General features: G+C 41.1%; 1 protein-coding gene across 1 annotated transcript in view; it reads right to left on the bottom strand.

Moving 5' to 3' along the window:
• Positions 1 to 26,779, bottom strand: part of NBAS (NBAS subunit of NRZ tethering complex) — a gene marked incomplete in the record, with an annotated part of 468,052 nt that overhangs the window by 167,649 nt on the left and 273,624 nt on the right. The window contains 3 exon segments of the mRNA NM_001192550.1: positions 926 to 1,155; positions 5,007 to 5,109; positions 9,745 to 9,867. Of these exon segments, the coding sequence (NP_001179479.1) occupies positions 926 to 1,155; positions 5,007 to 5,109; positions 9,745 to 9,867 (456 nt within the window).

Below are 26,779 nucleotides of genomic sequence, written 5' to 3'. Positions count from 1 at the left end.
GTCATGTATGGATGTGAGAGTTGGACTGTGAAGAAGGCTGAGCGCTGAAGAATTGATGCTTTTGAAGTGTGGTGTTGGAGAAGCCTCTTGAGAGTCCCTTGGACTGCAAAGAGATCCAACCAGTCCATTGTGAAGGAGATCAGCCCTGGGATTTCTTTGGAAGGAATGATGCTAAAGCTGAAACTCCAGTACTTTGGCCACCTCATGTGAAGAGTTGACTCATTGGAAAAGACTCTGATGCTGGGAGGGATTGGGGGCAGGAGGAGAAGGGGACGACAGAGGATGAGATGTCTGGATGGCATCACTGACTCGATGGACGTGAGTCTGGGTGAACTCCGGGAGTTGGTGATGGACAGGAGGCCTGGCGTGCTGCGATTCATGGGGTCGCAAAGAGTCGGACACAACTGGGCGACTGATCTGATCTGATCTGAAGAATCAATACCAAGAAAAAGGAATGCTAACTTTCCTATACAACAGGCCAAGAGAAGAATAGAATCCCTAGTCCATAAATTTCCACTTGGAAGGGACTTTTGGGTTTTATTATCTAATCAGGTCTCCTGTCCCTAAGCAGACTGGAAGCCATGTAAAGGATACAGACATGACCTAATGTGCTAAAATTTTCCCAAACCTGGATTTTCAGGCTACCACATGAATTTCTTCCAATAGAAGAAAAGTATAACCTTACAGAAAATCAGCTAGAATGACTGTGGGAAAGTGTGCTAGAGAAAAAGGCTCATAAACTAATGAACACTCATGATATAATTAAGTTTTCTTTCTATATTCAAGCACTAAGCAACTGTACCCCAAATGGAAGAGTACTCTGCACTTGTGATAATGTATTTTGTAAATCAGAGAGTAACACCAACAATGCAGTGTGTGTATTCTGACCCCACTCTCTCTTATGGAGAACACAGAGTTCCTCTACCTGGCCAGATCCATGCAGGTGTCAGTGAGGTTGGTAGAAGAATTGAAGTACTCTCTGCTGGCTGCCAGAACCAAGTCAATACTTTTTTCGTAACTGACCCTGAATTGGGTTTTTCCTTTATGGGCTATACTATTTGGTGGACTTATTGAGCAAGCACTGCAGTGCATCATCTGCCCAGCCAGGTGGATGTTCTCAAGGCGACTGGAACACAGAAGACTTTCTGTAAATATCTGGGGAAAAGAATAAACTAGAATTAGTGCTTAGAAAGGGAGGACTCAATTCTCAACACAATGGAAGCTCTGATATCCAAGTATAATAAATTTTAAAAATACATCCATTCTACAAGTAGAGGTTGCACAATACCATGAATGTACCTCAATGACAATGAAGCATACTTTAAAATGCTTAATTTTATGTTATGTGAATTTCACCTCAATTAAAAAAAAAACTCCCTCTTTTAGCAAGAAGAAATAATTTAACTGAACAAACTAATGGTAAGCATACTTTCATGTGTTACAATGAACACTTAAGTAAAATACCTAAAGTTCATACTCACTAAAATCAGGTCCATTAGACATACTGTCCCACACCTGGTTGAACTGTAACATTTTCATTTTTTAAAAGAAAATCTTTGAATATGGTACACATAATTAATGACTGCTTAAAGCACATAAAGTCAGTCTCAGAAGTGTACGTGAATGCTCAGTCTATTAGTCACGTCTGACTCTTTGCAGCCCCAAGGACTGCAGCCCGTCAGGCTCCTCTGTCCATGGGATTTCCCAGGCAAGAATACTGGAGTGGGTTGCCATTTCCTTCTCCAGGGGACCTTCAGTCTCACTAAATACCTAAGCTACAAATGTTCTCCTTACACTTCACCACTAGAATGACAATACACCACGTGACTTTTTTTTTTTGCCAATCTGCAAATTAAAAACTATTTAAATACAACAGAAGCTACTTGATGGAAGGTAGTTGTGCAAATACCACAGCATTTTACAAGGCAACTAATAGCACCAATTAACATAAAATTTATTCTATAATTGAGGTTATTTACTTATTCCAAAAGAGTCTCATTAAAGAGATACATTTAAGCCCACACTAATCATATCAATATATAATCAGCACAAGAACTTCCCTGGGAGAACGTCCCCGGAAGAAGGTCCCAGGGACTGCTCTTTCCTATCACGCCAGAGGACAGAAATAGAAGCAAGAACTGAAAAGAAGATTTAATGGACAGGCAAGAGTTTCCTTATAAAAAGGAAGGCTACCCAATTTTGATAGGATCTCCTTACTCTCAATCATTCTAAGCTTCCGGAAAAGGTAGTTTTATTCAGGCTTTTACTAAAATGACTGGCAAGGATAAAATTACTAATCTCCAAAAAGGGATCTGCTATAAAATACATATTGTGGCAGAAAGCAAATTATCAGGCAGTAACCCTAAGCACTTATACAACAGGTGAAAATGGCTCTCTCCAGGTGACCAAAATGACTCAGGTGTAACAATTTCTCTTTTCCTTTGATTTATTCAGGTAAGCCATAGAGAGTCAATGCCCAATACTGAAAGTAACAATTCACTCCTATTATTTTAAAGGTTTTGCTGAAATAACAGTACATATTTCTGCTCTACAGGCTATATAGAAATCTTGCACTTTATCAAAATTGAGCCAATGACATTTCAAATTAATTTCCAAGAACAGGTAAACTGAATACAACGGCCACAAGTCAGTAAGACAATATAGCATAATTTAAACAGCACTAAAATATTTTAAAATGCCAAATCTGGGTTATCCTCTAGAATCAGTTTAAGACAGTTATAATATGCTTTAAAATGTTTTCTCAAAGAAGAAAGACTAACAGCACAAAGTTGTTAAAATATCAAAGCCTAATACAAATGTGTTAAAATATAACAAAAACGATTTAATATGTCAAGCTGTTATGATAGATTACACAAAAGTGAGTTCAAGTGTAATATATTTAACACCAATTTTTCAGTCAAAATCAGAAAATACCAGGAAGTAATGCTACATACACTTAAAAACTACTTTAAGCATACTAATGACAGTTAAGATTTGGGGACCCATATGCATATAGATTATTTTCTCCTGAAACTGAATTTCCAGTTTTGCTTTAGATACAAGGGGGAAGTTACTGGCAGTTGTGCATGGTCAGAGACTGTAATCATCAATATAAACTTTACACCCATCAAGCACATAAAAATCTGAAGTTCAAATACAAAAAACTATTCCTTTTTCAACAGCCTATGTTCATTTCTCAACAGTGCTCTTTTGTTAAAACCACCTTGAATTAAAATACAGCCAATTTCATAAAACACAGACCTATTTTATAACTCTCATTTTATCAACAGGTTATGCTTCACGATTGTCAGAGCACAGCAACACGAGAAATATCCTACACAATTTGGATCTGGCTTATTTGATAGGAAAGTTCAAATGGGAACACTCTTTTGAACTGTATCTCATTAAAAATGGGTTAGCTGGATCATTTTTCCATGCAAAGCCTGAGGAATTTGGTGGTAATTCACATACCTTCCAAAATAAGGATTAAATCCTCCCGGGTTACAATCTGAGACAACTAGCCATCTTTAAGTACCCTTTGTATGCCAAATACTAAAATATGCACTAGGGGATCTGAAGATGAACATGATCTAATAATGCCTGCCTATAGGCTAATGACCAAGAGGAAGACACTTATAGAAACACGCAAGTCACTACATTTGAAAGAAAGGCTACAAAAGAGATGAGCTATATCAAAGGACAAAGGAAGGCATCCTAGAGGACATGATTAGTGAACTGAATCCTATAAGTTATCATCAATTTTCAAATTTAAAAAAGAGGAACATATTCCAGGTAGGCAAAAGGAATAACGTGCAGAGTCACAGAAGCAGGGAACAGCATGGTGAGCGGAGGGACTCAGGACAGATCAGACACCACTGGAGCCCAGAGGACACAGTGGAGTGTGTCAGAGGCGAGAAATGCACAGGGTGGCTGGAATCCCCAGTGGCTTTCTATGACAGGGTAAGAAATATGGGTACTTTCTGACTGTAGATAGGGAACAAGGAGCTCATTTTAAGAAAAAGAGTGTAATGAAAAGGTCTGTTCTAGAACAATATTCTCAATCCGTGTTAAGTTAGAAGGAGACATGGAAGGAGCGGAACAAGTTTGCAGGATTATTGCAACTTAGCAGAGATGAAAACAGGCAGATTTGACAGACTTTTCTCAGGTACATGAAGTCATTTTTCACAAGTCACCTGTGTTAGTCGCTCAGTTCAGTTCAGTTCAGTCGCTCAGTCGTGTCCAACTCTTTGCGACCCCATGAATCGCAGCACACCAGGCCTCCCTGTCCATCACCAACTCCCGGAGTTTACCCAAACTCATGTGCATCGAGTCGGTGATGCCATCCAGCTATCTCATCCTCTGTCATCCCCTTCTCCCCCTGCCCCCAATCTCTCCCAGCATCAGGGTCTTTTCCAATGAGTCAGCCCTTCACATGAGGTGGCCAAAATATTGGAGTTTCAGCTTCAGCATGAGTCCTTCCAATGAACACCCAGGACTGATCTCCAGTCATGCCCAACTCTTTGCGACCCCATGGACTGCAGCCCACCAGGCTCCTCTGTCCATGGGTTTTTCCAGACAGGGATACTGGAGTGGGTTGCCATTTCCTTCTCCAAGGGATCTTCCCAACCCAGGGATCGAACCCGGGTCTCCTGCACTGCAGGCAGATTCTTTACCATCTGAGCTAAAAGGGAAGTCTGACTATGATGAAGTCATTTTTGGTGACCACCGAAACTATGGAAGAGAGGCTTGTACTTGATGTACAATTCCGAGTTTTCCAGATGAGAATTAACCCACTAAATAAATGTGTGGCGATGAACAAAGAAGACAGAAACGTAGATATGAAAGCGCTCAAATTCTAAAGCACTACTCAATTACCAGCTGTTTGTCAATAATTCAGTCCTATTACTTACAGTGAAGCTTCTGGTCATCATCTTTGTGTTCAATGAACAAAATCTAACAACCAAAATTTAAAAATTAAAAGGAAATACTAAAATCTGTCAAATTACCTCATAGCAAGCGTCAGAATCTAGACACGTGTAAACATTCTGCTGCATAGTTAACATGTCCTGCAGCAACACTCTCCAGTGAGACTCACTGACAGGAGGCTGCCTGGGAGGAGAAAAAGAAAAAAGAAAATTGCTGCTGTCAATTGACCGAAAGTAAAAAAATCGGTACCACCGTTCTATATGCCACACAGCTCCTGGATGAGCAACAGAAGTATATTTCATTTGAATTTCCAGGGAAAAAAGCTTGGATTAAAGACAGAGGGCAAAGGTGGGCAGTGACACAACATCAGAGACGCTGGCAGAGCGATCTCAGCCACAGGCAGCCTAGACACAAAACTGGAATAGCATTCTCTGACTACGGCAAAGGTATACAAGCTGTGAGTTTCCACAGTGAAATAAAACACACAGCCTAAGATAAAGCAGCTGCAATACAGCAGAAAAAGCACTTGGAGACAGGAGAATGCATTTCAAAATTCCATCTTCATCACTTTGCAATTGCCAGCAGGGGATGTCCTTAACTTCAACCACAGGTGCAGACAGAGAAGGCCACAGAGGCCACACACGGCTTGAGCCTTGAGGTGGGAAGCGCAGCTGGTCAGCAGGGCAGCCTCAGGGTTTCCTCTCAGTGGGAGTCTCGGCAGAGTCCAGGGAGTCTGGGACAGTGTTGCAGGGCTTCCTTCCACCCAGGTGCCAGCCCACGTAGGACAAGACACAGCCCTGTAAGGCAGCTGCAGTTCCTATCTGGCTTACGAAGACGCTTCATTCCCCACACAAGTTGGTATCTATTTCAACAATTCCATAGCCACAGTGTTCAGGGTCCCCTCAAATATAAGCCAGTGACCAAACATGGGAAGGTTCAAAATATCAAGTCCCTAGCAGGTTCCCCAGTGTATCGACAGTTTCCTCTGCTCAGAAGCAATTTACCAATCAGGGCTCGAGCAGTGAGGCCTACACAATCTAGCTGTTCAAATACCGTGTCATGTCAGCTTCCAGAGTCACAGAGTTAGATATTTGATGGCTCAGATTCTTCTGCAGCAATAGAAAAGGTTTTGTTAACAATGCCCCAGGGACTCACATACTAGCTCTGTGACTGAGAGTATTTAATACTCCTAAATTTCAGTTTTCTATCTTAAAGTCCATCTCAGACAATGATAAGGAATGGAAGAGATTAATGTGGATAAAACAGACAATTGAAGCAAGGTTTTTCCTACGTGTAAAAACAGGCTCAACTGCCTGTATAGAATTGAATAAACTTACTAATTTCTTTGAACTTCAGTTCCCTTTTTTGAATATTATGAGGAATAACTTAAAGTAGAATGTATGAAAAGACACGCCTCACATTTTTCTGGCACAACAGAGCATTCAACAGATGTGAATCAATGAATGAATGTGAAAGTTACAAATACATTGTTTTTCTGTCGTCACATACACCATCACAAATATTGCCTGGTAGGAGGGCGAATGTGCTATATAATTCTCTCCACCTCTCTTCAAAGTTCATCTTTGTTGAATATCTATGAGTTTGTAATCACCATTTATGTTTATTTTCTAGTGTTGAAGTTCTATATAATCATGAATCTCATTGCTTGAAAAGGGCAGGTTTTGTTTTGTGTTTGTCAAATACCAACTGGATGTTTCTTTTCCATGCATTGTTTTCTTTCTTATGCATTAAAAACAAAATTTGCTTTCAACATTTCGTATTTGTTACACAAAATGAACAATTATTTCTATCCCATATGCAATAAAGCTTAAGAGAACACATTCTTTTCCAGCATACAAACACATAAAACAAGCTGACATATTTGCAAGTCTTTAAGGATAATCCCTGAAGTGCTTCCCTTAGTTAGACGTTGGTATGTGAACTCTTTGGGTGGACTTCAAAAAATTAAAGGGCTCTTTCAAATTTGGCTTACAGGCAAAAAAGTAGCAAAATGTTTGAAAAATTAAGTGTCTCTCTTGCACAAGCTTCATAAAACCAGACCTGGGCACTGTCTAGTTGAATTCAAGTTCTCATGCCCAGCTGTTCTTCTGGAAACCAGCAACACGGGACAGATGGTATTAATGCTTGCTCACACATGGCTAGCTGTAAGTACAGGTTTTAATTAAAACAAATTATAAGACATTATTTCCAATGGTCTTTTCAGAATACATGCAGTAAATAAGAACCAAGAGTAGAACTTGGGGGCACCATAACAAGAGATTTGAAAATTGACAGAGATACCTGAATACAAACACAACGTATTAGTTACCACTTTGGAATGATGGCATGTGTTATTTTCCAGAGAGAAAACAGTACAGCATTCAAGATGGTAAAACCTCATTGGTGACACAGTCAGTGAAACCTGCCACCATTCAGAATATGAGTAAGAAAATTCTATAGTTGCTGAAGGTCAAGCTGTGGTAGCATATGTGAAATAATTAAGATTCATTTCAAGTTGACTACCTTGAAGAAAGAGGTCATGCTCTCTTACACATTCTCAGTAAGTAGAATGCCATAAGTAGAAATTAACTTCAAAGACTTCAAAAGCATTTGAGAGATTCAATGGAAAGACAGCAGGTAATCTAGCAGCAGCCCCAAAGCTTTCTTATTGAAGAGTGGATTCTAGAGTAGAGCCAACATGGTGGGAAATACTGACCAACTGTTTACAGCTGTAAAGAAATCTTAAGACTTAAATTATCAGAATCTTATAAATTACTCATTTAAAAACTGAGAGATGGCCAATGATACATAAGATTCCAAATTACATGTACAGTAACTATAACACTTCCCCTGGATAGGCTGATGATTTCAAGGGAAATATAAGGCACATAAATCAGTAACTATAATAAACTGTCCAAAAAGAGATGAGGAAAAAGTTTTAAGACTTCCTATAAATTTACAATAATTTTCAGACTTACTACAGATCTATAACAATTAACACAGTATGGTTATTAGAAGATAGACAAATAGATCAATGGATCAAAATAAAGAATTCCAAAATAGGCCCCCATTACATGGATGACTGATAGTCAACAAAGATGCAAAAGCAATTCGGTATAGATAGTCTTTTCAACACATGATGCTGGAATATTTAGGTATTAAAAAAAAAATCGTGAATGATAAACAAAAATGAACTCTCAAATGGGCCATGAATCTGACTGCAAAAGGAAAAACTAAAAATTTTACTACAAATGGCAGGAGGAAATCTTTGTGACAAAAGTTTCATAATATGACATCAAAAACACAATCAACAAAGAACAAGCTGATAAACTGGATCTTATCAAAATGTATAAAATATGCACTTCAAAAGACAGGTATGAGAATGAAAAGATAAGACAGATAGGAGAAAATCTCTGCAAAAGCATATATCTAAAAAAGAACTCATATCCCGAGTATATAATAAAACTCAAAATCAGTAAAAAAAACAAAAGCTCAGTTTTAAAATGATCTAAGAAGATACACTGATGGCAAATAATCACATAAATAGATGCTCAATGTTATTACTCTTTGGAGAAAGCAATTAAAATGAAAATTAGATACCATAACATATTAATACCTATTAAAATAAACTTAAAAAGACTGACCAAACCAAGTACTGACAAGGATGGACTTCACCTAAAAGACTGATTTAAAAAACAAAACAAAAAAAAACATTACAAATGCTTCGGAAGACAGTTTTTCCAAAAGTTAATCATCCATCTACTGATATGATCCTGCCATTCAACTCTCATGGATTTATCCAAAGGAAATGAAAGCACATGTGCATACAGAGACTTGTGCATGAGTATTCACAGCAGCTATATTTGTACAAGCTAAAACTCAAAATAAATCAAATATCCATCAACAAGTAGAAAAGATCCACAAAGTGCAGGAAATCCATCAATGGAATAGTAGTCAGCCAATAAAACGGAATAAACTACGGATCCATGATACGACATGGATGAATCACAAAATAATTATGCTGACTGAAAGAAGCCAGACAAAAAGCATACTGCTATGACTCTATTTACATCAAATTCTAGGACATGCAAAATAAGATACAGAGACAGAACATAGATCAGTGATAGCCTGGGGCAGGGATGGGGGTATGATGCGGAGAAGCAGGAGGAGGAATGGGATTATAAATAAGCAAAAGAAAGCCTTCAGGGGTGATGGTTAGGTACAATATTTTGATGAGGTGAAGGTTTCAACGGGTACATCAGCTCATTTCAGTTCAGTCGCTCCGTCATGTCTGACTCTTTGCGACCCCATCGATCGCAGCACACCAGGCCTCTCTATCCATCACCAACTCCCGGAGTTCACCCAAACTCATGCGCATCGAGTCGGTGATGTCATCCAGCCATCTGATCCTCTATCGTCCCCTTCTCCTCCTGCCCCCAATCCCTCCCAGCATCAGGGTCTTTTCCAATGAGTCGACTCTTCGCATGAGGTGGCCAAAGTATTAGAGTTTCAGCTTCAGCACCAGTCCTTCCAATGAATATTCAGGACTGATCTCCTATAGGATTGACTGGTTGGATCTCCTTGCAGTCCAAGGGACTCTCAAGAGTCTTCTCCAACACCACAGTTCAAAAGCATCAATTCTTCGGCGCTCAGCTTTCTTCACACGTGGATCAAAACTTATTAGTTTCTATACTTTATATGTGCAATTTATTATTGGTCAATTATAGCCCAATGAACTCAGAAAAAGAATAAAAAAACAAAACACAGTAATTGTTTCTAATCATGCACAATTATCAATTAATTGTGTTTATTACTCACTTTCGACCGGTGTGCCTAGTCAATCTAACCATCAGCTTGCGTGCCTCTTCTGAGCTAGACTGAGTATTTTTAACATAGGAAATTGGTTTCTCAAGTCCGTGTTTCTCCAAAATCTCTGACACACTGTAAGTAAAAAAGAACTTTTAAATATGCTTTGATACCAAACAACACAGCTCTAAGAACGTTAAACATACAAGTAGCACTTAGGTTTAAGTACTTAAAACAAAAATAAAAAAGTAGCACAGGGAATGACCCAATTTTACACATTACATTAATTCTTAGCCAAAGAAAAGCTAATAACTATATACCAAATTTTATTTCCCCTACTGACTTTTATTACAATATTCTTGGGATAAGTTAACATTTTTTTAAAACCCTGGCATATCCTTATCTCAAAATCTTTTTCACAATTTTGCTGTACTCTAAAAGCATCAAGTCAGCAAAATAAGCCAAATCTATCACTGCAATACCCAGCTTTAACTCTTAACAACCCTAGTGAGTATTTTGTTATAGGCAAGGCTGCCGGAAAAGCAATAAGCAAAGGATTTTAGAGTTGGAAAACCACAGAAATACCATAAGGCTCAATCTTCCTCAGGAATCCATTCTATAAACAAACAAATAAGATTCCTGTTCTTATACGGATCTTCTTAGGATATCTGTTCCATAATTATCAGCACTGTATACACACCTTGTTGTTCTCACCAAATCTCACATTTATGAATTAAAGGTCAGATAAAATTTAGTAATTCTGCATAAAGGTAAGTTTAATGGGTCATGTCACCTGACATTATATACATTAAATATTTATCAACTATTAATGGCTGTGTGGTAAACCTGGAAGAGGAATGAAAAGCTTTCCTTTTAAAAGGTTAGTAAATTAAGGTGAACAGTGAAAGACTTGTGAATCATCCAGAAACCTACAGGGTCCTACTGTTTGCCTGAGATACTGAAAGCATAATTTGACTATGAACACAATTCATGGTTACATCCAGGAACATGTGGTGAAATAAATAATGTTTATCATGCAGTAATAACTTTTTATGAAATACATTGTGTTTATTATACTGTATCTCTTTGGGAAAGCTCCTTCCCACTTCATTAGGGAAATAAAGGAAACCATGTAGATTTGTAAGGAATGAATCTATATTAACAAATTAAGTTTTGTTCAAACTATGCTCAATTTTTTAGAGAGGCTATGCGGAGGAGAGAGACATCAAATTAGTAGATTCCAAATACTTCTACTTTACATACTAACATTATCAAGTGATGTTATTATTTATAATTTCTACAATTATATATTGGAAGAGCAAAGTTTATTATTCCTAAAGTTTAATTTTAATGTAAATATTTAAAATTTACATATAAGCACATTATATATAAACATAAAAATGAACACTAGTAAACAATATTACACTTTCTGAATAGCAACTTGGAAATTTTCAGTCTCCAAAAGAGCTTAATATTTCATTTTCACAGTAAAGAATATTGCTAGTTACTACTATAATCCAAATATTCAATCAAATGTAGTATACCCAAAAAAAAGGAAACTAAGGGGCAAAATAAACACTGTTTGCTGGTAGAAGTAGCAATTACTGAAGGAACTAATATTTCTTATTTACCTACTAAGTGTGAGGTACTTTAAAAGCTTAAAGTGAAAGTGAAAGTCACTGAGTTGTGTCCGACTCTCTTCGACCCCATGGACTGGAACTCTCCAGGCCAGAATACTGGAGTGGGTAGCCTTTCCCTTCTCCAGGAGATCTTCCCAACCCAGGGATTGGACCCAGGTCTCCCGCATTGCAGGTGGATTCTTTACCACCCTAGCCACAAGGGAAGCCTTTAATATAATATTAACTTCACATCTTATGAGTTAGATATTACAGGTATTACAGCTAAGAAAACCATAGGCTCAAAGATCACACAGCTAGTAAGTGATGACACCTAGATTTGAACACACTTCTACCAGTCTTCAAAGTTCATGTTTCCACTACTGCAGCATTCTGCTGAGATAAGCTAGTATTAGATTCATTCACTCCTAAGAGAATCAAACAAATATGAGATCAAAGTAGAAATGACCACTGGGCATATTTAATGTAACATTTCTTGGACAGATGTCTTTAATCAGCACAGAACCAGACTCCGTTTTCTCACCTGAGAATGTGCTCCAGTTGGTCTACCATGTCATGAAGCGCTGTGGTGACCTCTGTTTTCTGACTGAAGGATAAAGAAAAAAGAATTAAAATTAGGTTTTAGTAGTAGCTTTTTAAGTAAAATACCAAACTCAAGTTTAAAACAAAACAAAAAAAAACTGATGTTTCCCTTGGACATTAATACATAAAAGCGGTATCATACTGTCCAAGTAAAATGTCAGTCTCATCTCCTACACTCATTCAGCATCTTTCATAACTCAAAAGAGATTAAGATAAAAAATACTAGAACAGAACGATATTTTTTATTAAAGATTAGTGAGACATGGGCAACTATTTTCCTAAAGACTTTTAGTTCAGTTCTGATGAAAAGCAAAAAAAATTATAAATCGACTGTAGTCTTTCTTTAAAGAAGTGATAAAGAATAAAGCTCTCATTTATTTCTGTTTTTTTTTTTTTTTTAACAATAAAATAGATTAGGAGCCAAGGCCCTGCACAGTGGCTTTGTCCTGGTCTGTCTACACCACCTGTGACTCGTAGGGCTTGTCCATTAGGATTCTATATCCTCAAGGGTCTTTTACATCTCATCATTCACACTGACTCCACTGTAGTATTTTAAAGTGAAGGAGAAGTACATAGTCATCATATAGATAATTCCTACCAGGGAGTTGAGATAACAAGCAAACTCTCTCTCAGGAAAAAATTAGGGGAGACTAGGAGAAACAGTACCATGAAAAAGATCATAAACTAATAAGAACATGGCTGGTAGGACAGACTCGGTACAGTACAACACGCGTGCCAGTGAAAGGAATACGGCAGAAAAGCTAAGCAACTGCTGTAAAGCCCCCAGCCACCCTCTGCAGCTCTGTGTCCCAACCTCGGAGGGACAGCTCTCAGCTGAGAACAACTGTACCCGACACACTCTGATGCCTTCCAACCAATGATCTGGCTGAATTCCAGCAAGATCTTATGATCTGATAAGAAAACCAAATAAAAATCTCATCTGGCCTTGGAAAATTAAAAGTGACCTACCTTGAACACCAAAGCCTCACTATTTTTAAAACTATCAATTTTTCCTGGTCTAAATCTATGTGGCAATTATTTCATGCAATTTACAAAGATTATACTATCTTTTTAAACCAAGTTTTCAGCCTTGGACTGGAGTGATAAATTAGGGTATATGCCACTTAAAGCCCTTCAAAAACAAAAGATCATTTGTCTTCAATTAGCACACTCATTCAGAAACAATATTCTTAAATTATCATTTTGTAGCTCTACAATAAACGTTTGTCATTGATTTTCAGAATACAATGTTCTTCCTTTGTGAATGACATTCATGAACATAATGACTAAAGAATTTTTTCAGCCAGGTAGAATGTGCAGTCTAGGTAAGACACACAAGAATCTAATATCCTAAATAGTGAATAAATATATGGTTAACCATTTGGTATGTAAAACCATTTAATCACTGAAAATAAACAACTAATCACTAAGAGAATGTAAACTGACAAACTTGGCACGAGGAGCAAAAAGAACCAGAGTAAATATTCTGAAGGCCTATACTTTAATACTAGACTAATTTATAATTGAAATTATTTAGAAAATTATAATAATGAAATACAATCATTAAGAAATGAATGGAACAACAGAAGAGTATCATGCTTTTTCTGTTTACCAAAAAAAATTTTTAAAAGTCTGTTAGATCAGAAACCATTAATCTGAAGCTGGAAAAAAGCTTTTGGACACACACACACACACAAAAGGCATTTCTTAGCCTACACACTCTCTGAAAACAAATATACTCATCCCCTCATTATAGTGAAACTGAAAGTTGCTCAGTCGCATTCAACTCTTTGTGACCCCATGGATCACACAGTCCCTGGAATTCTCCAGGCCAGAATATTGGAGTGGGTAGCCTTTCCCTTCTCCAGGGGATCTTCCCAACCCAGGGATCAAACCCAGATCTTGCACATTGTGGGTGGATTCTTTTTTTTTTTTTAATTGAAAGATAATTGCTTTATAGAATTTTGTTGTTTTCTGTCAAACCTCAACATGAATCAGCCACAGGTATACATGTATCTCCTCCCTTTGGAACCTCCCTCCCATCTCCGTCCCCATCCCACCCCTCTAGGATGATACAGAGCCCCTGTTTGAGTTTCCTGAGCCATACAGCAAATTCCCGTTGGCTATCTATTTTACATACAGTAATGTAAGTTTCCATGTTACTCTTTCCATACATCTCACCCTCCCCTCCCCTCTCCCCATGTCCATAAGTCTATTCTCTGTTTCTCCACTGCTGCCCTGTAAATAAATTCTTCAGAACCATTTTTCTAGATTCCGAATATCTGTTAGATAGAATACGACATTTATCTTTCTCTTTTTGACTCACTCCACTCTGTATAACAGGTTTTAGGTTCATCCACCTCATAAGAACTGATTCAAGTGTGTTCCCTTTTTTGTCTGAGTAATATTCCATTATGTATATGTACCACAACTTCTTTATCCATTCACGTGTCAGTGGGCATCTAGGTTGCTTCCATGTTACAGCTAGCTGAGCCACAAGGGAAGCCCCCTCATTATAATGTCTACATTAAAAAATATGTTCTCTGAATATCATCATTCAATTGATATCATGACTAAATCCGATCCTCAGAATAGGCAAATTACTGGTTATAAGTTGATAGATAAGCTCTAATTGATATTCATGCCTTTTTGACCTTACTGAAGAACAAAGTCTAATATGTTTACTTTTAAAAATTGCACATGTCAGTTGGAAGTCAATGATTTTACCTAGATGATTCAAGGACAACCAAGGGGGCATCAAGCAGGCGGAGGGACCATCATGTCATTCCTGAAGATCATGTAAAAAGAACCTCCCCAACACTTCTGCCCTATCGGGTGCTTGTTAAGGAAAGGGTTCGACACCCTTTGAGAACAGCACTTTGACTTGAGACACTCTGACATCCACTGGGATGAGGTTTTTAAACGATAGGTAATGATATTTTGCTAAAAAAACTGTTAAAACAATCCACATTACCAGCCCTGTGCTGCCTACTGAACCCCCATGGTTCCCAGAGGTAGACCTGCTTCTCTTCACCAAAGATGTAAAGGAGCCTGTGGTCCCATCGGTACAGTTTCAGTAATAAACAGATTCTGAGTCCCCCCTGTAATTACACCTTTTCTTTCTACATGCTGCTGCTGCTGCTAAGTCGCTTCAGTCGTGTCTGACTCTGTGCAACCCAGCATTCTGTGGCATTGCTTCTTGGATTGGAATGAAAACTACTTTTCCAGCCCTGGGCACTGTTGAGTTTTTCAAATTTAGCTGACATATTGCAGAGCACTTTTCACACCTAATTTTTTAGTTTTAGAAGCTCAACGGATCCATCACCTCATAGCTCTAGTGATGCTCTACCACCTACTATCCAGGAAGCCTCCTTAGGTGATTGAGAATATATCACACCTCTGATATTAGACATCCTTAATATGGTATGAAATATTTACAGTTCTAGTATTCTTGCCACCTTTCTAATATCTTCTCTTAGTAGGTCCATAAATTTCTTCCTATTGGAGCCATCGATGAATTTCCCTTCGATCTGTAATTCTGAAATCTCTAGTTCCTCATTCATTGGTTTCCTCTTATTTCTTTGGCAATTTACATGAGAACTTCTTATCTCTCTGGCTATTCTTTACAACTTTGATTCAATGTTTATAATCTCACTCCTTTGCTGGCACGCCTAGACCCAGGGGTTAACGCCAACAGCCAGGTGGGTCAGTGGTCACGTCCTCTGGTGTCCGTTCTCTTACTTAACCGGGAGCCTGTTTCCTTCTATACCCTCTGAAGACCGAAAAGTATTTCCATTTATTCAATCAACATTGTGGGTACCTCGAGTTTTAGAGTTCTCATCCGGTGAGGAAGATCCTTTCTGAGAGAGCTGCCCTCTCTTACCCGGCAGCTGTTCGTGCTTCCGTCCCAGGAGGAGGAAATGCAGGGCCAGATCCTTTCCCTGTCTCACTCAGTAGCAAGCGCCTGTGATGTCTATCAAATTCAGGTCACCTTGAATTGTCGTGTCTGGCTTGAGTGCTTCCAAAGTGGGAGGGAGTGACTGATCAAATGCTCAGCACAGTCTTCACCCAGCACGCCATTCCAAAAAACTGTGTGGTCTAATGGGGGGAAAGATTTAATAGCCTAGACATTACGCTAAGCGTGCATAGCCTTTCGGGACAAAGCCCTACATCCCCACCGATTTGCTCACCACTGAGCATTTCCTTTTGCACATATACCATCAAGCAATCTGGGACCAGGAGGAGCTATACAGCCTCAAGTCAGACAGCAGGAGCGTCGATCCACCCATACTTTCCCGCTGGGTTGACGAGGACATAGGGGCTAGGACCACCATCTCGAAAATTGGGAAACGGCTTCCAGGTGTGCCATCCCTTATATCACACCCCACTGGGTTGTTCATTTGGGGCCCCTGGGAAGGCTGGAATAACCACTTTGAATGGACTAAAAAGAGAAAACATACGAACCTTATACTTGATAAATACATGGCTAACTACTTCCTTGCGGAGGAGGGGGGAAAATGGCCCCAGTAGGGGGACTTGGAATTTTAACACCATTTTGGTAGCTAGTCTAAATACTTTGCAAACGTCGAAGTAAATAAACAAAGGTTCCCATTAAGTCGCTCGCAGGCCTCTCTAATGTGCCCCGTGGTCGTACCAGAGGATTTCCCAGAAAGGAGGACAATGCAAAGCAGAGACCGCCAACAAAGGCTTTTTTCAAAGTTCTTTTGGCGAGGTCCAAGCCAAGGACCCCCTTGCCCTCTCTCTGAACCGCCTCTCAAGGCTTGGACAGGAGAACATTTCCGCGAATTAAGGGCATTTAGTTGCAGGCAGCCCTGGAAGTCACGAGACTGAGGACAAGTCCCGCAGGAGTCACCGCAGGCTACCGCTTTCCCTTACGCCACCTTATAATTTCCTAATGGGATTACACTGATCAGGTATTTGGTAAGCTTTGTCTCCACCACAGAAGAAAGTTTATCTCCGACAAAATCTGTCTCCTAAGAGAGTACCAGACGGGGAAGGGAACCATGCAGTTCACGGTCCCTTTTTCTATTGCAACATACTATGCAGTGTTAGGGAGGACTGGTCATATTCTGAAAAACCCCCAACAACTTTAGGAACACATTCAAGTGTTTAGTCTCAACTCTCCCTCACCTGGAGGATGTAATGGTTCATTCTCACCCAGTGTTGTAAGTTGATGAAGAAAAAGCCTAGAATCCTTAGATCAGGTAGAAAAGCAGCTGAACTGGTGACGGTGTGCAGATGCCAGTCTGGCCCTTGGCAGAAGAGGCAGTCGCCCTCCACGAGCTGGACTGGATCCCAGTGTAAGGGCGAGGAGAGGAGTCCTAAGACACCTCACTGCTTACTGCTACGACGGAGAACGGCCGCTGGGCGGTCGCAGAAGGGCGATTTAGTCCTTTATGATAGGTATCAGAAAAACCGAAGCTCCTAGTTAACAGGGCGAGAGTGAAAATCCACGTCCTTTTTTGGAAAGCTCACATGGTCTTTAAAAATTTTTACCCAGGCAGACCTTAAATTCAGTTCAGTTAGTCGGTGTGCGCGGCAACTCTTTGTGGACACCATGGGACTGCAGCACGCCAGGCTTTCCTGAGGCTTGCTCATACTCATTGTCCATCGTAGTCAGTGGTGCCGGGATGGTCCAACTCCCATCCTCTGTCGTCCCCTTCTCCTTCTGCCATTACAAATCTTTCCCAGCATGGGTGACTTTGTACCAATGAATCAGTTCTGTTATGCTTATTTCAGTCTGGTGGATCACCAATGCCTCTGCAGAAATCTATATTAAACGCTTATCTCGGAGCATTTCCTCCAAGCCGGAATTCCATACAAGCGACATCAGTTTCACTTTTATCTAACTAGCAGTGTAAGTTATTTCAGGACTGCACTCCTTCTCATTTTGTCATTTAAGGATGAGCCATTACTTGTTTAGGAATGAATCACTCCTTTTTTGTACTGTCCAAGGGGTTTTTATGCTCATAAGGTTTCATTGGTCGTCTTCTAAGCTAGTTATTTTGTCACAACCATTAAATCGAAGATGTTTTTCATATCAAACTTTCCCAGCTGGCACCATCAATTTGCCTTCGGTTACTGGCAAATTCGAAAAGACATAATAGACATAGAGTAGTTATAACTGTGATATTGAATGGTCAGAAGAGGAATCAGAAAGTGCAGATTCTTGCTGTCATTTTTAGCGACCATTCATTCCTGCATACCAAGTACTTGCATTTCAGAACTCTTTTTGATCTCGAACTCACAGTGCAGGGCCTACTGTCCAGTTCTTCTAAAGGATTCCTGGTACATATAAGGAGAAGTAGATAAATCTATGAACTACAGTGCGATAACTCGTAGAAAAAAGGGACTCATATCACCGACAATTTCCAGTCCATTTAGTATTAATCCTGATTCCCATGTTCACTTGCATTCCTGTTTGATCACTTTCAAATTTGTCTTATTTCAAATTGCTTAACAGTATCTCCACCTTATGCAATGGCTTTAACCGATCCATTGTGTGCACGGCCAATTCGTCTTGTTATGGCATGAATATATTTTGGCCAGTATGAGGCCAATAGGACGTTGAATAATCAGGAAATTAGATCTTTCATTAGAAGCTCAAAGATCCGTATAATTATACGTCATGAGAAAAATATTATTTTCTATTCCTATGATTATAGAATATGTTTGAGAAGTGATAGGAAGCAGAGATAGAAAGATGTTAAGCTATTGCAGTTAAAAACAGGAGGCGTTCCAAGATACTAAACATGATTTGTGTGATCTATCTAGAAGTCTTTAAGACTAGACGAAGACATATAGAATACAACATATCACATTTAACGACCAGATACTTGACTTTAATGCTCATTTAATCTTCATGCCCTTGGATTCTACCTTCAATCTGTTGGACCCTGAATGACGTAATTCAATATTCCATCGCTGAGAGTCGCTTCATGGAAGAAAGTGAGGTGAAAGTAAATTTAATGATCCCTCACATTAGAAGGAATATCACCATGGGCAGTGGCCCAGAGTGCCTACTTATGCACCTTAGAGCGTTGACAGGGATACTGTCGCCAGCGATCCTAGAAAGGAGTTCAACCCGAGAGTCTCGGCTAGGCTCCATGTCATAGCGGACACATTTTTACATCTCGAGCACCAAGAACCTTTAACTTATCTATCATTAAAAAAAAGAAAAAATTTTAACACAATTAAATTTAAAGATATAAGTGATAAGACCAAACGGCCAAGATTCCAGATAACAAAATACAAAAAGGAGTTTACTCTGATAACAAAATTAACATCAAATTAATTAAAGAAAAGTTCACTCTCTACAATCTCACCCGAGGTTCAATCCATCAACAATTCTTCATAGTTTACTTCAAGGTATTAAAGTGAATTCTTCCCCTATGATCCCTAGTCTAAGGCTTGTCATCACTCACCCACTACTGCAACGAAATCCTTTCATCTAATTATGTAATTTCTCATAACTGAAGGCCAAGATAATATTTATAAATATATATAAATAATACATCCCTGACAAACACCCTTGGAATGCATTAGAACCAACCAATAGGCTCAGAGATTCCTACTGCTAGAGTTTAGAGTATTCTTGAGTTGGTGACCCTTCTTTCAGAGGACAACCTTAAATTACTGACTTGTTTGTAAGGTGTGTTAAGTTTTAAGAATGGAGGCCAAAAGCAAAGCAAGTGGAGCAGATTCTCTCTGTGTCAACACCTGGTGCAAACATTCTGATAAGCATCAGAAACAATAAGATCAAAATTTCTTTCTCCTTCCAACCCTAACATAGCACTCAACCTATGTCTTCTCATGTTTTACTTCTGCCTGCTATCAATGTAGACGTTGTGCTGAGAACACCCACGTGCCAATCTAATTCCCTATTCTAAACTGTAAGTGTATGTTTTGGTTAATTTTCACGTACTTCCCTCACAGCCTTGCAGGCGCTGAGCTGGAGAGACAGACTGGGATAATGACTATTGTTTTCAATATGTGTATTCTTCAGCCCAGTGGCTCGATTAAAGCACCTTTAGTTTAACATACCTGTTGTAACCTCTCCAAGTTCGAATTCAAAATTAGCATACTTAAAACACTAATGTTGTCCCTGCTGGAGAAATGAACAGAGAGGAGCATGTGGTTGATGGCCTCACTTCAACAGCTCCAGCCAGAACCTGCAGCTGGACATTGCTGAATGCATGTGCCTTACCCAGTCGGCCCTACGTGAACGATGAACACTAGGGGTTGATCGAGTGTGTCCCTTTCCATCTTTTACTTAGCTGGAGGCTGACCAGTCGAGGCATTGCTATTTTCCTTTATGCTCAAGACGCTTAATGCACAAAATTGACAATCAAGACCAAGACCATCACAGTAAACACTTCGTATTCCCTGTTCGACCAGGCCATGCTCTGAGACTCTGGTGAGCACAGCAGCATTAGTCCATTGGTGGCTCAAGTGAGTCACCGAGTGCACTGTGTTGCGCAAAGGAGAAGCAGGCGGGCCAAGCAGATAAACGAAGGAGGCTGCCTTCTTTGCTCTTCGCTTATCTGTAGTTCAGTCGAGCCTTTGATAGAACTCTCTCTGGGAGTCCGTAAATTAAAAATCTCAACACTGAACCTTTGTTGTCGTAGTGATACATCATTCTCCGCTACAACTCTTATATGTCACTTGATGGAGAACCCCCAATGGCACCCCTCCAGTATATATTTGTCGGGGAAACTTGAGTGGGATAGAGTGATTAGTGACGCGGCGATACTCCGAGACCAGGAGAGCGCCACCCTCCTTTGCTCGCGTCCCGTAGACGCTTATTTTCGGAACTCATTACCCATCCATTTGTCAAAGAAGTGAAATGAACAGGACCTATGAAAATAAACCCATTCACTTACTGATTAGAGGTCTTTGATTTGCGGAACATATTTGTTTTACCTATAACATTATGGACATTTTAAATTACTCTGAAATTATGATATGAGAAGTAGGAAAGTCACCCAAACACAACTCTAAGAAAGAAAATCCAGGCGCCAAACGAATATGGAAATGATACACAAGAAATTTAAAGATTATGTTCTTTATCTTGAAGTACGTAAGAAGTAGCCAAAACGTCCCTAACATGTGCTATGCATGTCCTTTCGTCTGTGCGTAATTTTATTGAATTCCACTAAAGTTACCCACCACAGCAGTCTCTACAAGAAGACATATGTTAAGAACACAAAGGTAACGTACCCTGCTTTTTTTATTTTTCACTCTTACTAACTTTTACATTGTTTTATTTTATTTTAGTAGAAAATAACAATCCTCAACTAATTTTTACAAAATTAAGCAATTGTGTAAGTGTCTGACTGAATATACATATCAATAGTCAATACAATCTTATGTCTCCGTTGTACATGTGCGTCGAGTCGTGTCCAATCTTCGAACTGATGCTTAATCTGCAGGCTCCTCTGCCATCAGGATTTTCCACGCTAAGCAATATCGAGTGGGTGCAACTCTCCAGAATGTCCACCCCAGTGAGTAACGCAATTGCTTTTGTTCCTGCATGTGGGCACCCTGCTCCCGGGCCGACGTGGGTGTCGAGGTTCCTGCGTACAACCCATTCGCCACGACGCAACCTCGTGGAAAGCCCCCTGGTGAGTGCTACTTATGTAACTTAAATTAAAAGCTTAAGAAATAGAGCCAATTTCACTTTTGCTTTATGTAGGTATGTACTTTGATAGGTCATTTTATTAATACAGAACTATGGTGCATAATGGAACATTGTCTAAATACATTTATACTTTTTACGTTTAAGCACTTAAAACATTAACTTCAGACTATTATGGTTACAACACATTGCAGCATTTATTATAAGGCCACAGCTGGGCGGAAAGAGCCAGTAAGGTTAGAAAGAGGGAGGAAGTCATTCCTTAGCGAAAGTTGTAAATAATGTATTTAGCTCGAGGAGGTCTGGAACCCGGATGTGGTGGCGTTCCTGCCCCGGCCAACCGTAAATATTTCACCAGTAGAGATTTCCTGAGGTCTAACAGTAGTTCTCCTCTCTCACGCGACCGTTAAGAGGTTATGGAAAGAAAACCTTAAAAACACTAGTAATTTGAGCTTTCTACAGCCACAAGGTTCCTAATAATTAATATGAAGTAGTGGAATCCATATCGATAAAGGTACTTCACCAGGACACGAGTAGGTGGATCGTCCTTAATGGGAACGGGTAATCTGATTATCTTTAGGGGCTTTTCTTGTGGGAAAGTCTCCCTGTTTTCACACAGCTGCACTGTTACTTATCCCTGTTTTAAAGAGGAAAACCTAGAGTAATTGTGTTGTGAATTAACTATTTAAGGTTACGCAAAGTGCAGCATTGCAGGATCCCTCAAAGGCGTAGAAGCAATTGCGCTTAACATGATTCAGGCAAATTAATCATAAATGTAGGCTTATAAGTCTTATGTGCTTGTCCAACCTTTCCCCGCAAGGGACGCCCTCCTGGTTTTAATTTTAAGTTGTATGTCTCCTATAATAGTTCTTACACTGGTTCAGAAACCCAGCTCCAAATATATACTCCAGAGGCGTTAAATCTACCGTCCCATACTCATAGAGGTAAACCTCAGAACGAGTGAGAGAGCTGACACCTACAGTACTTGTACTAATACGGTTATGGAAAACACGAGACACAACGCTTTCTTTAGTAACCCACCTATCACTTCACTCCATTCCCGAGACGATCAACCAAGAGATCTTTGCCTTGACAAGGTTGAAGATTGCGAGGAGAGAACACAAGAGGGAAGCGACTCAAGGGGATCGGTAAAGGAAGTGGGAGCCCGGCATGGAAAAGTACGAGGTTTTCTAGGAATACTTCAACGTTTAACTCAGCCGGAGTTTTCCAGAGAATTAAGCCCTCCATATTGTTGCATGGAATGGGCCTATTGAGGAAGTGGAGAAAACGAAATCTTATAGAAACCTCCAAAGCGGAGTAATAATACCTGTCAGTTACAGAATTATGTGTGCGATGGCAAAAAGTGCCGCACGTCTAGTTGTGCTGACTCTTAGTGGTGACACCTAATATTGATAAATTCTGGCACGAATAAGAAGGCACCCAGGCCGTCCACATGTTACCACGATCACCAACTCAAAAGTTCACTCAAAAACCCGTTCAAAGAAACCATCCAAGATTCCCAAGTACTTCTGCAAGTAAACCCAAAAAAGAGAAATTAACACATCCAAGCAGTATTCTGTACAGTTCCTCTGTCATCCCCTATCTTCCTCCTGCCCCCAATCCCTCCCAGCATCAGGGTCTTTCCAATGAGTCGACTCTTCTGCATGAGGTGGCCAAAGTATGTAAGTTTCAGCTTAGCACAGTCCTTCTCAGATGAAACCAGGACTGAATCTCCTTATAGGATGACTGGTTGGATCTCCTTGCAGACAATAATACATGGGCAGGTGACTTGCTCATAAACGAAAGCACTTTTGTGGACCAGCTGGCACAACGCAATGGATCCCAAATTAAAAGTACCGTGTCAAAATGTTCTCAGTAATAGAAAAGAAGATAACTGGGAGTATAACCCCTAGAGAAAAGCAACTATTGAGATTCCCAAGTTTACCAAAAAATGTAAGACACTGTGGATTGTAGTAAGTTTACAGTAGCGGGGAAAAGATATGCTAGACCCCCAGAAACGGCCTCATCTTAAATACACCTATCCCAAACAAAAATACGAGACAAGCTTAAGTGGAGCACCTTTTAGGAATGGACTAAGTAAGTAGTGCCGGTTTCCTGGACCTAGAATTCCTGCGGCCCAGTTATGAAGAATCTGGCCCCGATAGCCCTACTGTAGAAGAAATTAAGAGGGAATTTGAAGAAGGGCACTTAACTGGCGAATGAGACCTGCAAGCTATGCCTTTGAATCCCTAGGAAGAGGACTTGTGCATACCCAGTCCTGAACTCAGGAGGTAGGCCCTCCGAGACATGGAAAGCCTTTCAGGCTTATGTCTTGAGAGAGTAGGAACTGCTCTCGGCGGCTAAGGTAATAGGACAAATGGTGGATGGGGAGGCGGAGGAGGGTGTGTGCCTGTACTACAACCCATGGCTTAACCTCTCTACAGCACTGTAGACCATGGTAGCGAGTGGTGGCCCGCTGTGGCCATAGGAGCAGCCAGAGTGGCATGTCGCTCTGGCTGTGGTTAACGGGGCTGACCTGGGTCAGCCTGCCACTAGGTGTATACACGTCCCGGGATGTGCGAGCAGTCTTGGAGACTAAAGGGCACAGTGAGCGACAAGGCTAAGTAACCCAGCCACCCATGCCCTCCTGCCGCATGACACTCCAGAAGTATACGAGGAAATTAAAGAAAGGTGTCAGACTTGAAATCCAAGAGCCCCGCATTGACTGGGCCAGATGCCACATAACGTTCTCTTTGACCAGGGGCATGCATGCAAGCAATAATGCAAAAATAGCACGCTCCTCACCCTGACCTACGCCCTTAGAGACATCCCTTTTCCGACCCGAGGAGGCAAGGCTGCGCAGGTGCAGTGCTTTTGTGACGGAGGGGAGAGGAGAGCCAGGAAGCAGGACACGGCTCAGATGAGCGCCTGGCAAGAAACAGGGAGAAACGTCGAGTCTCCCGCCCCAGGCACCTCGGCCGGGAAAACTGAACTTTTTGCGTCCTGAGGAGAGCTCTTGGACGTTCGGGAAGGATCAGAGGAGTCTCACACAAGACCACCTCAACGTTGCTTTCCTCATCCTGCCATGCCTGGGAGGAGCGGAGGCGCTCAACGCTCAGACCTGGAAGACGCCCTCTTCGTTTACAAAACACGAAAGAGCTCATTCTCAGGGCTCCTGGAGAGCAGCCAGAAACTTTCTGCTCAAGTAGCTGTATCTATGCAAGGGTCACGAGATGAGAGAAGAAAAGGAGGCCCAAGGAATACAGGAAAACTAGACCAGGAGCAAAACGAGCGCTAGAGCAGCTCCCGCATCACGTGCCACCTGCCCGCTTTTCCCCAAGGAAAACCCTGACTCCAAGTAACTACCCAGGGAACACTCCTGTCGGCGAGGCGGGCTGGGAGATGGGGTCACACGGTTGTTCCAGACGGTACGAGTGCAAATAACACTCCCTGACTCCTCAAGTCTGGAAAATTAACTTCTAAAACTTTCCACCCACAAAGTACCCTATTTTGGAAGAGAGTCACCCTGGCCACACCCTTGTCTCCAAGCCCATTCTCTACCACTCTCAGGTGGCTGAAGATAGTTGCGGCGACCACACGGAAACTGTGATACCCTCCAAGAAAAACCTACTGCCCCAAAGCCAGACGCTTGGCCAACCTCTCCTCTAATTAAACTGTCCAGCATCAGGGATCAATCCCAGGTGGGACCGAGCAGGTGGATGACGCCAGGCAAGACCCAAGGATTCTTCTCATGTGCTAATCTTTGTGAACACAGGATGGTCTGAAGCATTCCAGTAGGACAGAGAGAGCGACATGAAGTCTGTGAAAGCCTGCTGCTAAAGGAGACCACGCGAAAACTGAGTGGTTTTCGGCTGTCCTTGATCACTCTAGAGGCCACGAGTGGGCCATCATTCTTGTGGCATGATATCCCAGAAGTTGGCCAATGTTTAGGATTCAAACCCCTCCACCAAACTTCATCCACGAGCGCTCAAGCTCAGGTTGAAGGTAGAGCGGGCAACCAGGATGTCCTTTAAAAAAGGAGCATCTGGCCAAACATAATCAAGCGAAGCAATGATAAGTGGCCACATGCTGCCGTACCCTCATCGAGGGCGCGTGCAGCCCAAATCGGCCGTCATTTAAATTAAAAACCCTATATGAAATTGCCTGCTAAATGGATGTCCCTTCTTAACTTCTGATTTGTTTGTGTGACGAGGAGCACAATGCACTCCTAAAAACTATAATTGATTCTAGAAGGTTTCAGCAAGGGACTTCCAATGATATGGAAAGCAAGTCCCTCCCTAAAAACCGCAGGAAGACTGAAAAAACCCCCACGTAGAGCTGGGGGACAATATTAGTGAAGACCAGGCAAGAGAAAGGGGAGTCCAAACAGCTGCCAGAGACATGGCCAGCCACCCGGTTGTTTCCGTGACCTCGACTGCTGTAGAGGGGTGGCACCTTTGCCGGGCCCACAGTATCTAGGTAAAACGCCTACGTCCACATGAGCGGGAACGGGGACGTGAGGACCCCAAAGCAGAGGCGCGAGACGATCATTAACCTGTGGCCTGTTGGAGGATACTCAGAGTTCCTGTCAGGCGAGGTTTAACTAACCATCCAGCCTCACCTCAGTAAGAGTGAATTGACGTCTCTGTGAAGGCACCTCCTCTTCCGTCGTGCCTCCCTGCCCAGCTCCTTAACATCTCCTTAGTGGGGTCTGCTTTTGGTTCACTTCCTTGTTCAGACTCTTACAGTCGGCAATCAGATATCTTCAGCCATGTCCGAATTCTTCAGTCGTGTCTGACTGCTTTACAACCTGGACGTAGCCTGCCAAGGCTCCTCTATCCATGGAATTCTCCAGGCAAGATACTGGGAGTGGGCTGGTACACTTGCAAACCTACACACGACTCGCCTTAACCTTTCCTACCCCATTAGCGAGCGGAAGGTGTAGGACAGTGTTCCCACATATCCCAGGGGTGGTCAAGCGGCCAAACCTTCAGCCCAGCAATACTATGCTACCACTCAACTACCCCGGTCTGGTCATGCATAAGCATCCCTCCCATTGGGTAATTAAGGTGGAGTGAAAACTTTCATAGACTTCCCGGTATCAGCACAGCTGTCTTATATTTTCCTCACACGAATAGACATCTGCAATCCCACCCAACCCCTTACTTTT

The sequence above is a fragment of the Bos taurus genome, chromosome 11, assembly GCF_002263795.3.
Source record: "Bos taurus isolate L1 Dominette 01449 registration number 42190680 breed Hereford chromosome 11, ARS-UCD2.0, whole genome shotgun sequence".
Lineage (NCBI taxonomy): Eukaryota > Metazoa > Chordata > Mammalia > Artiodactyla > Bovidae > Bos > Bos taurus.
Note: the sequence above shows the minus strand (reverse complement) of the source record. Positions and strands in the feature narration are given on the sequence as shown.